The sequence below is a fragment of the Nicotiana tomentosiformis genome, chromosome 9 (assembly GCF_000390325.3).
Source record: "Nicotiana tomentosiformis chromosome 9, ASM39032v3, whole genome shotgun sequence".
Taxonomy (NCBI): domain Eukaryota; kingdom Viridiplantae; phylum Streptophyta; class Magnoliopsida; order Solanales; family Solanaceae; genus Nicotiana; species Nicotiana tomentosiformis.
The window spans coordinates 9,378,500-9,391,089 of NC_090820.1; the positions used below are offsets into that span (position 1 = coordinate 9,378,500).

At 42.6% G+C, this 12,590-nt stretch overlaps 2 protein-coding genes across 2 annotated transcripts; both read right to left on the reverse strand.

Annotated features, from left to right (window-relative positions):
* Positions 1-6,214: 6,214 nt before the first annotated feature.
* Positions 6,215-6,574, reverse strand: LOC138898368 (uncharacterized). Its single transcript, XM_070184428.1, has one exon. It carries the CDS (start codon positions 6,572-6,574, stop codon positions 6,215-6,217), a length of 360 nt encoding a protein of 119 aa, XP_070040529.1.
* Positions 6,575-8,968: 2,394 nt separating this feature from the next.
* Positions 8,969-9,400, reverse strand: LOC138898369 (uncharacterized). The gene has a single exon (XM_070184429.1). The coding sequence runs from the start codon at positions 9,398-9,400 to the stop codon at positions 8,969-8,971; it is 432 nt and encodes a 143-aa protein (XP_070040530.1).
* Positions 9,401-12,590: the final 3,190 nt, after the last annotated feature.

A 12,590-nucleotide genomic window follows, 5' to 3' on the forward strand; every position in this document is an offset into this window, starting at 1 on the left:
TTAGATAAAATGTACGTTGGTGCTCGGCAAGTATGGCCCGGGTGCTAGTCATGACCCTCCAGTTGGGTCGTGACAAACTTGGTATCAGAGCAAGTCTGTCCTAGGGGTTGTCTATGAGCCGTGTCTAGTAGAGTTTTGATTATGGATGTGTAGCGCGCCACATTTATAATCAGGAGGCTACATGACATCTAGGGTTGTTACCTTCTTCCTGAATCTAGATCGTGCGTAGAGTTGAGTCGTAAGTGTTCATATCTAATATTCACCTTGCTTTCTTTTAGCGATGCCTTCGACTAGGGCGCAAGCGATTAGTAAACGGCTTGATACAGCTGTGGGCGAGGGTAACATTCAGGTGCCTCCAGCCAGAGCAGGCCAAAGTGAGGCTCAAAGTGAGATGCCGTCTCATACCTCTACGTCTCCTCTAGAGGATATTAGGAGGCACGCAGTACATCCAGTTCCTCCGTCTGGCACTACAGACCACGATATGCGCAGTGCAGTGCAGTTGTTGACTAGCTTGGTAGCTGCTCAGGCTCAGAGGCAGAATACCGGTGTTGCTGATAAACCGGTTAGTGCGAGAGTTCGTGATTTTATTAATCTAGACCCTCCAGTGTTTACCGGATCAGATCCCAAGGAGGACCCACAAACATTTATTGATCAGGTTCATCGTACATTGCGGGTTATGCATGCTAGTGATACGGAGGCAGTAGAGTTGGCTTCTTATCGGTTACGGGATTTAGCGGTTTTCTGGTATGATAGTTGGGAGAGATCTAGGGGTCCGAACGCTCCTCCAGCCGTGTGGAAGGAATTTTCTGAGGCCTTTCTTCGTCACTACTTGCCAGTTGAGATACGACGAGCTAGAGCTGATAAGTTCTTGAACCTTCGACAGGGTAATATGAGTGTACGAGAGTATAGTATACAGTTTGATTCTTTAGCAAGGTATGCTCCCCATATGGTGTCAGAGATGAGTGATAGGGTGCATCTGTTCGTGAACGGGTTGGGACCACATCTGATAAATGAGTGCACAACAGCCTCCTTGGTAGAGGGCATGGATATTTCCCGTATTCAGGCTTATGCCCAGACCCTAGAGGATCGTAAGCGCCAGCAAAGGGCAGATAAATGTGAATTCTGGCTGAACTCAGTAGCATTCCTTGGCCATGTGATATCTGATGAGGGTATTAGTGTCGACACTCAGAAGATCGATGCAGTGAAGAATTGGCCGAGACCTACAACACCGTCAGAAGTCCGCAGCTTCCTGGGGCTAGCAGGATATTATAGGCGGTTTGTAGAAGGGTTTTCCTCTATATCAGCACCATTGACTAAGTTAACACAGAAAGCTACCAAGTTCCAGTGGTCTGATTCTTGTGAACATAGTTTTCAGGAGCTAAAGAATCGATTGACATCTGCGCCAGTGCTCACTCTCCCAGAAGGAACAGAAGGTTATGTGGTATATTGTGATGCCTCAGGTATAGGTTTGGGGTGCGTATTGATGCAACGTGGGAAGGTGATTGCTTATGCATCACGACAATTGAAGAAGCATGAAAAGAATTACCCGACTCATGATTTGGAATTGGCTGCAGTAATATATGCTTTGAAGATATGGCGGCACTACTTATACGGCGTCCATGTTGACATCTACACAGATCACAAAAGTTTACAATACATCTTCAAGCAGAAGGAGTTGAATTTGAGGCAGCGTAGGTGGCTTGAATTACTGAAAGACTACGATGTCGAGATATTGTACCATCCCGGTAAAGCTAATGTTGTGGCAGACGCTCTCAGCCGTAAGTCAATGGGAAGCTTAATACATATTGAGGCAGGTAGACAAGGGTTGACCAAAGAGCTTCACCAGCTGGCCAATATGAGAATCAGATTGTTGGACTCTGATGACGGAGGTGTTACTGTACAGAATACAGCAGAATCATCTTTGGTAGCCGAGGTAAAAGCACGGCAATATGAAGATCCTACCTTAGTAAGATTGAGAGAGGGAATTCAGCAGTGTAAGATTACAGCTTTCAAGATCGGAGGAGATGGGACACTGAGATACCAGGGCCGATTATGTGTGCCTAGTGTGGCAGGGTTGCGAGAGAAGATTATGATTGAGATTCATCAGTCCCGATATTCTATCCATCCTGGCTCGACAAAGATGTATCATGACGTTAAGGAGCAGTATTGGTGGGACAACATGAAGAAGTCTATTGCAGAATTTGTAGCCCAGTGTCCTAATTGTCAACAAGTAAAGATCGAGCATCAGAAACCCAGTGGATTGATTCAGAATATAGAGATTCCGACCTGGAAATGGGAGGTGATTAATATGGACTTCATTATTGGATTACCTCGCTCTTATCATAAGTTTGACTCCATTTGGGTGATAGTTGATCGACTTACAAAATCTGCCCATTTTCTACCAGTTAAGACAACTTACACGGCTGAAGATTATGCGAAGTTGTATATCAAGGAGATTGTTAGGCTTCATGGTGTGCCGGTATCTATTATATCAGACCGAGGAGCTCAATTTACGGCTAACTTTTGGAGGTCTTTTCAGAAGGGTTTAGGCACACAAGTAAATCTCAGCACTGCATTCCATCCGCAGACTGACGGACAGGCTGAACGTACCATCCAGACGCTGGAAGATATGCTACGAGCATGTGTTCTAGATTTTAAGGGGAATTGGGATGACCATCTGGCACTTATAGAATTTGCCTACAATAATAGCTACCATTCCAGTATTAAAATGGCCCCGTATGAGGCACTGTACGGGAGGAGATGTAGATCACCAGTTGGATGGTTCGAAGTCGGTGAGACAGAATTATATGGGCCAGATTTGATTCACCAAGCCATTGAGAAGGTGAAAGTGATACAAGAGCGACTGAGGACGGCACAAAGCAGGCAAAAGTCTTATTCCGACGTCCGACGTCGTGATCTGGAATTTGAGGTTGGTGATTGGGTTTTCCTGAAGATCTCGCCGATGAAGGGTGTTATGCGTTTTGGGAAGAAGGGTAAGTTGAGTCCGCGGTATATTGGGCCGTACAAAATTCTTCGACGAATTGGACAGGTTGCTTACGAGTTAGAATTGCCATCTGAATTGGAATTTGTCCACCCGGTATTCCATGTATCTATGTTGAGGAAATGTATTGGAGACCCTTCTCGGGTCATCCCTATCAAAGATGTACAAGTTACAAAGGATCTATCATATGATGAACTGCCAGTGGCTATATTAGATCGACAAGTCCGCAAGCTGAGAACAAAGGATGTAGCTTCCGTGAAAGTATTATGGAGGAACAAGAATATAGAAGAAATGACATGGGAAGCAGAAGAGGAGATGAAGTCTAAATACCCTTACCTATTCCAGAGTGAAAATAACGAGGATACCGGGGGAAAGAAGGACGCATTATAAGGTGAAACGGCTCTATGAGGTAAGCAATAGCTTGTGAATACTCTTTTTTTAATACAAAATGGTGATATGCAGATAATGTACATATCCATAATGCTTTGTATAGTCTTGTATGGCCATAGGTTGGGTTTAACTGCTTGCAAGTTTGGCTAGTGTCCATTTTATAAGGGAAACTCAGCCGGAAATCTCCGTCGGAATCCACGATGAGTTAGACACCCCATAAACCCTTACATTCGAGGACGAATGTTCCTAAGGGGGAGAGGATGTTACAACCCAAATTCGCATATCATAGATCACGCCGTAAGTTAGTCGACGTAAATCCAAGAAGAGATTATCTTTGAGATGATAATAAGTTAATCATATTGGTCTTAAATGATACAAGGGTGTATAAGAGTGGTTAATAAGTATTAGAAGTTAAACGAATCAAGGATGTTGTAACCTGTATTTTCGAGTAACACTAGAGGTGATTAACTATCCCAAGAGGTCTTGTTTTAATATATTTGAATCATATAATATCCGCATCATAAGTCTTGAAGTCAAGCGAGTTATGAAACAAAAGTCGATAAAAGTTGTCGCAACTTAGGTTTATAATTTTACTTAAACATTAGGTCAAATGTTACTGCATTTTTCTCCCAATGTACTTGGAATTATGGGGTGATCTACCTATCAAATTGAAGATCTATGAGTCTAGTTTCCAACGCATTAAACCGTTCGTCGATACGATCTCATAATAGAGAGAAATTCGCGTTTTCGCGAGAGTGCGCCAAGCTGCTCTCTATGGGGCACATAAAGGCGGTTTAAGACATTTGGACATATATAAGATACCTCAACCCCGTTTTAAGTCATTATTCAAAATATCAATTTAAAATTTCAATTATCGCATGCCAATTTCAACAAATAGGAGCCATCAAGTAATTATCAATTCTCAAGTCATGAAGGAAATATCAAATATAACCGGACTCTTATCAATATTACGTACGAGTTATGTAGAGGTTGTAGAGTCCGATCCAGAATAATCGTGTACACTGTCGAGAGTCGACTGGCGCGAACCATAGATGTATCTCATATATACTGCAGGGGCGTTCGGCCCGATCCACAGAAATAGAGAAACTCCACAAGCTACGGTCAACGACTACAACACAAGAAGAGTACTTAAAGAAGGAATAATTTCCACCAACAATCAAGTAATCTGCCAAAACTCAAGATAGTGAAACTCGGTCTCACAAAATTTCAAATTAAATTAAAATAAAAAATTCAAGTAATTAAACTGACAAGTTGGGTTCCAATAATACAAGTATGGCATGGTAAAGTTCTAAGTCTACACGAACATAAGCATTATTTTAGCTATGACTCTCATCACTTCGTGCGTACGTAGCACCCGTAATTATTAAAAAATAATAATTTAAATACCTATAGAGATAATTCCCTCTTACAAGTTTATGCAAGAGACTTACCTCGCTTCCAAGTTCATTGTCCGGTCTTAAATCACACTAATAGCCTCAAATCGGTGCCGATCAATGAGAAACTAGCCAAAGGTCGTACAAACTAATCAATATGTGCTCAAAAGTTCATAATTTAACTATTAGAGTAATTACCCAACCCAATTTGAAAATTTTCTAAAAGTCACCCCCAAGCCCACATGCCCAGATTCCGAAAATGTTTTGTAGATAGATGTTACCAATAACCTTACGAACTCAAATATATAATTTATACTCAATTCCATAAGTAATTTAGTGTCTAATCTCATTTTTACCAAAACCTAGGTTTTTCAACATAATCCCATGATTTCTACAATTTCTATGTTAAAATCTACCCCTCCCCAGCTGACCTTGCACTAAGCGAACGCGAACAATGGAACAGGAACGCGAAGCCAGTGACCCAAAGCATCGCGAACGTGACCCCTTTCTCGTGAACACATTGAACAAAAAGTCCCCAGCCCCAATTTCTTCATCGCAAACGCGAGCGATTCTCCGCATTCGCGAAGAAGGAAACATGCAGCAGATTTGCTGCAATTTTGACTTAAGGTGGTCCGAAAAATACTCGAGCCATCTGTAACCATGTCCAAATGCACCAACAAGTTCATAAAAATAATACGGACCTGCTCGAAGCCTCGAAACATATAAAACAACATCGAAACCAAGAATCGCACCCTAAAACCAAATTAATCAACTTATGAACTTCAAACTTCTTCAACTAGCTCTGAATGCAACGAATCATACTTAGACAACTCGGAATGATGCCAAACTTTACGCACCAGTCACAAATCACCATACAAACTTATTCATAGGCTCAAAATCCCAAATGGATATTGATAACACCAAAGTCTACTTCAAACAAAATTTAAGAAACTCCAAAGCCTTCAAGGTGTCAACTTTCAACATTAAGCATTGAAACGCTCCCTGATCACTCGAAACTCGATCCTAACACACTCCCAAGTACAAAATCATCATACGAACCTATTGGAACTATCAAATCCCGGTTCCGAGGTCGTTTACTCAAAATATTGACTCAAGTCAAACTTGACCATCTTAGGCTACTATTAAGGAACTAAGTGTTCTGATTTCAACCCGAACCCTTCCAAAACCAAACCAACCATCCCCGCAAGTGATAAAATAATAAAAGCACATACGGGAAGTATTAAATAGGGTAACATGGATCTATAAAGTAACATGACCGATTGGGTTGTTATATTCTCCACCTCTTAAACAAACGTGTATCCTCGAACGGGTCTAGAATCATAATTGGAGTGCTGAATAAGTGTGGATATTTGCTCTGCATATCCTCCTCGGCCTCCCAAGTCGCCTCCTTTACTGGTTGACCCCTCCACTAGACGTTTACCACTGAAATCTTCTTAGACCTCAACTGGCGGACCTGCTTGGCCACAATGGCAACTGGCTCCTCATCATAACCCAAGCTCTCATCTAGATGAAATGTGATATAATCTAACACATGTGACCTATCGGCATGGCACTTCTGGAGAATAGACATGTGGAAAATCGGATGAACTCCTGATAGACTAGGAGGCAAAGCAAGCTTGTAAGCAACCTCTCCAATACGCTCTAACATCTCAAATGGACCGATGAACCTCAGACTCAACTTTTCCTTCTTTCCAAACCTCATGATACCCTTCATCGGTGAAACTTTCAAGAGAACCTTCTCCCCTACCATAAATGAGAAATCACGCATTTTTTTATCCACGTAACTCTTCTGTCTTGACTAAGTTGTGCTAAGTCTCTCCTGAATTAACTTTACCTCATCCAAGACATCCTTTACCAAATCAATACCCTATAACTTAGCTTCACCGGATTTAAGACAACCGACGGGGGAACGACATCGCCGGCCATTCAAGGCCTGTAATGGAGCCATCTCAATACTGGACTGATAATTGTTGTTATAGAAAAATTCGACCGAGGGTAAGAATCGATCCCACTTCCCTCCGAAGTCAATCACACATGCCCTGAGCATGTCCTCCAGAATTTGAACTATCTGCTCCGACTGACCGTCGGTCTGCGGATGAAAGGCCGTGTTGAGCTCTCCCCGGATACCCAACTCACTCTCTACTGTTCTCCAGAAATGTGAAGTGAACTGAGGGCCTCTATCTAAAATGATGTAAATAGGCACACCATGTAGCTAGACAATCTTTCGAACATAAATCTAGGCTAATTTCTATGAAGAGTACGTAATCACAACTGGAATAAAGTGCACCGGCTTCGTTAGTCTGTCGGCAATGACCCAAATGACATCAAACTTCTTCAACGTCCGCGACAACCCAAATACGAAGTCCATAGTGATGCGTTCCCACTTCCACTCTAGTATAACCATCTGCTGAAGTAGGTCACCTAGCCTCTGGTGCTCATATTGAACCTGTTGGAAATTTAGACATCTCGCCACATACTCTACTATGTCTTTATTCATCCATCGCCACCAGTAATGCTGCCTCATGCCATGATACATCTTCATAGCACCTGGATGAATAGAATATCGTGAACTGTGTGCCTTCTCAAGAATAGTCTCCCTCAAGCCATTAACATTAGGATTACATAGGCGACCCTGAAGCCGAAGAACATCATCATCACCGATAGTAACCTCTTTGGCATCACCCCGTAACGCCGTCTCTCTAAGAACTAGCAAGTGTATATCATCGTACTGATGAGCCTTGATCCGCTAAAATAAAGAAGACTGAGCCACAACACTTGCAAGAACTCGACTGGGCTCTGAAATATCCAACCTCACAAGTCTGTTAGCTAAGAACTGAATGTCCAAAGCCAATGGCCTCTCCTCAACTGAAATGAATGTCAAACTACCCATACTCTCGGCCTTTCTGCTCAAGGCATCCACAACCATATTCACCTTTCCCCGATGATAGAGGATGGTAATATCATAATCCTTCAGTAACTCAAGCCACCTGCACTGCCTCATATTAATGTCCCCCTACTTAAACAAATGTTGCAAACTGCTGTGATCAGTGTAAACCTCACACGACACCCCGTAAAGATAATGCCTCCAAATCTTGAGGGCATGAACTATCACGGCCAACTCCAAATCATATACGTGATAATTCTTCTCCTGAGGATTCAGATGACGTGAAGCATATGAAATAACTTGCCTCTCCTGCATCAATACACAACCCAAGCCAATGGGTGAAGTGTCACAATACACAGTATATATCCCTGGACCTAAGGGCAACACTAACACCGGTGATGTAGTAAATGCGGTCTTGAGCTTTTGAAAGCTCGCCTCTCAATCATTAGACCATATGGATGGAGAGCCCTTATGGGTCAATCTAGTCAAAGAAGCTGCAATAGATGAGAAGCCCTCCACAAACCGACAATAATAACCTGCTAACCCCAAGAAACTCCTGATCTCGGTCATTGTGGTAGGACGAGGCCAACTCTGAACTGCCTCGATCTTCCTGGGATCTACCTTAATATCCTCACTCGATAGAACATGTCCCAAGAACACCATAAAGTCTAACCAGAACTCGCACTTGGAGAAATTAGCATATAGCTTTTGTTCCCCCAAGGTCTGAAGCACAACCCTCAAATACTGCTCGTGTTCCTCCATACTACGCGAGTAGATCAATATGTCATCAATGAAGACAATGACAAATGAGTCAAGATATGGCATGAACACCCGATTAATCAAATCCATAAACGTCGCCGGGGCGTTAGTTAAGCCGAATGACATCACTAGAAACTCATAATACCCATATCTAGTCCGAAAATCCATATTCGGAACATCCGAAGCTCGAATCATTAGCTGATGATACCTAGACCTCGAGTCGATCTTAGAGAACACCCTAGGACCCTGTAACAGATCAAACAAATCATCAATGCGCGGCAATATGTACTTATTCTTAATGGTAACTTTGTTCAACTGGCGGTAATCATTGCATATCTGCATACTCTCATCCTTCTTCTTCACAAACAACACCAGTTCACCCCGAGGCTATACACTCGGCCTGATGAACCCCTTCGCGAGAAAATACTCAATATGTTCCTTTAACTCCTTCAACTTCTTCGGAGCCATGCGGTATGATGGGATAGAGATAGGCTGGGTGTCTGGCGCCAAATCAATAGATCAATCTATATCACAATCTGGTGGCATGCCTGGTAGATCATAAGGAAATACATCGGAGAACTCCCGCACCACAGGCACTAAATCGATCATGGGGGTCTCCATAGCAGTATCCCGAACATAAGACAAATAGAAGAAACACCCCTTCTTGATCATATGTCGAGCCTTCAAGAAAGAGATAACCTGACTAGACGTACCGATAGATGAACCCCTCCACTCTAATTGAGACAACTCTGGCATTACCAAGGTAATAATCTTAGCATGGAAATCTAGAACGTCATGGTACAGAGACAACCAATCCCTACCCAGGATGACCTCAAAGTCTGCCATATCGAGCAACACAAGATCCGCTCTGGTCTTATAACCACAGAAAGTCATAACACAGGATCGGTAAACCCAATACATAACAACAGAATCACCCACTGGTGTGGACATATTTAGGAACACCCAAGGACTTATGAGAGACATCTAGGTAAGAAAGCAAATAGAGAAGACATATATGAATATGCAGACCCTAGATCGAATAGTATCGAAGCATCCCTACTGTAGAAAAAATAATACTTGTGATCACAGAGTCTGAGGATACTGTATCTGGTCTGGCCGAAAAGGCATATAAGCTCGCCAGAGCGCCATCTAGCTGGCCGGACGGGCGGTGCGGCAGCTAGTGCAGTGATCATGGGCTGATGCCCATGTTGTACTGCCTTGCCCTAAAGCCTTCACACTCATAGCGAACCTCTCGGTGCGGAAGACGATTGACTCTAGGTCTGACCTTGGTGACTGGAATACCCACTAAAAGAACCCTGAATAGCCGGTGGATGGTAGGAACTCTCTAGAATGGCGCTGAAGTAGGGCCGTACTGGAGCACCCCGAGCAGGCGGTAGTGCTGAATACATAAGCTGACTAGACTAGCCCATCACAAACTGACCTCTGCCTGGGACGGGGCACCATTGAATCCACCTAAATATCTAGGCCTATTGTCCCTCGGTGCATGCGCTGGCCCTACAGACGGATACCCTCGATCGGTCACATACATCTGACCCTGCTGGAGCCGCTCGAACTGACCGTGTAACTCTTCCCTCTGAAAGGGTGGAATATATCTCTCCAAAATGAGACGTGTGAACTAATCTCAAGTCAAGGGAGATGAACCTGCTGGCCTACTACAGAGATAAGACTGCCACCATCTACGGGTCTTGCCCTCCAATTGAAATGTGGTAAATTCCACCTGTTGGACTCCAATACTAATATGTTATGCAGCATATCCTTGCAACGATCAATGAAGTCATGTGGGTCCTCATGTCGCTCGCTGCAAAAGACAGGAGGATGTAGCCTGGTCCACCTATCTAACTGCTTATGCTACTCAACGGTCGCGGCTAGTATGGGCTCTAGTATAACTGTTGTAACTGAGTCAGCCCTGCCAGCATGTAGTGCACCTGGGGTTTGCTATACGGCAACAACGTTCCCTAAAGCCTGAGCGATAGGGGTCTGTGCTCCCCTTCCGCTTGAGATGTGGCTGGATCTACCGGAAATAGCCTGGCTTGAGTCATAAAATCCATGAAATGCAGCACACGGCCTATGACCTCCTGGAATCCCGGTGCATTCATAAAATTTGTCGGGACCAGCTCAGCTGCAGGCGCCTCATCCCGATCCTCAATATTAGGATCCTCCACTGGATCCATTGGTGGTGTAACAGGAGCAACTCTATGATGCCTTCATCCTCTAGCAGGAGTTGTGGCCCTCCCTCGGCATCTAACAGCTGAGGAGCAGGCCCTCTGCCACCAGATACAGTCGCAGCGCGCATTCTCACCATATGTGAGAGAATAAGAAAAATATACTTAGCTCAATATCAAATGCACGATGGTATATGAAGAAAGGGAAGTTTCCTAACACCCTATAGCCTCTCGAAGATAAGTACAAACGTCTCTGCACCAATTCACAAGACTCTATTAGGCCTGCTCATGACTTATGAGACCTACATGAACCTAGTGCTCTGATACTAAGCTGTCACGACCCATTTCCCACTACAGGCCGTGATAGCGCCCAATGTCGCCGTTAGGAAAGCCAACTGTGAACTAATTCATTTAATTATTCATCTTATTATTTCTAAAGTCATGAATTTTATTTAATAAAGAAAAAAGTATAAAAGGCAATGGTGATTTACAGCATAAAAATAAAACATAAGAGTGCAATTGTGATATTAACAGGCAAAAACCATAAATATCTACTCGAAATTCTGAAAACATGGTGTCACAGGTGCACGAAAAATCTAGTAGAATGTACAAACCACTAAAACTACTATCTTAAGTAAAATAGACAGGAATATAAATTACAACAGGATTGAGACTCCGGGTGCTGCAGATCGGAGCAAGGGGGAGCAACTCACCACTAGGCCTCCGGTTAATGTGGATGCGCGCCCGAACGAGTACCAGATGTACCTGCCTCAGTACCTGCACAATTTGTGCAGAGTGTAGCATGAGTACGTAAACAACGTGTACCTAGTAAGTATCTAGTCTAACCTCGAAGAAGTATTGACGAGGAGTCGACATCGATACTTACTAGTGGTCAATAAATAAAGAGCAGGAATTTTAAATAGGCATGAAATTCAATAGTAACAATGGAATGGGAAAACAATAAATAAATTATTCCTTAACAAAATATCAATATAAAATCTCAATTATCACATGCCAATTTCAACAAATAGGAGCCATCAAGTAATTATCAATTCTCAAGTAATGAAGAAAATGTCAAATATAACCGAACCCCTAGCAATATTACGCATAAGTTATGCCGAGGTCGTACGGTCCGATTCAGAATAATCGTGTACACTGTCGAGGGTCGACTGACACAAACTATAAATGAATCTCATATATACTGCCGAGGTATTCTGCCCGATCCACAGGAATAAAGAGACTCTAGAAGCTACGGACAACGACTACAACACAAGAATAGTTCTCAAAGAAGGAATAATTTTCACCAACAATCAAGTATTCTACCAAAACTAAAGAGAATGAAGCTCAGTCTCACATATCTAAATTAAATTTTAATTATAAATTCAACTAATTAAACTAACAAGTTGGGTTCAAATAATACAAGTATGGCATGGTAAAGTCCTAAATCTACCCGGACATAAGCATGATTTTAGCTACGTACGGACTCTTGTTGCTTCGTGCATACGTAGCACGCATAATTACTAGCAAATAACAATTTAAACACCTACGGGGATAATTCTCTTATACAAGATTAGGCAAGAGACTTACCTCGCTTTCAAGTTCACTACTCGGCCCTTCAATCACATTAATTGCCTCAAATCGGTGCCGAGCAATCCGAAACTAGCCAAAGGTCATACAAACTAATCAATATATGATTAAAAGTTCATAAATTAACTATTAGAGTAATTATCAAACCCAATTTCAAAAATCCCTAAAAGTCATCCCCCGGGCCCACGTATCCGGATTTCGAAATTATTTTGTAGATAGATGTTACCCATAACCTTACGAATTCAAATATATAATTTATACACAATTCCATAATCAATTTTGTAGTCTAATTCCATTTTTACCAAAACCTAGATTTTTCAACATAATCCTCTGATTTTTACAATTTCTGTGTTAAAATTTACCCCTCCCCA

Coding starts and splice junctions, on each gene's coding strand:
- LOC138898368 (XM_070184428.1), bottom strand. CDS start 6,574: ATGCGTGATTTCTCATTTATGGTAGGGGAGAAGGTTCTCTTGAAAGTT.
- LOC138898369 (XM_070184429.1), bottom strand. CDS start 9,400: ATGTCCACACCAGTGGGTGATTCTGTTGTTATGTATTGGGTTTACCGA.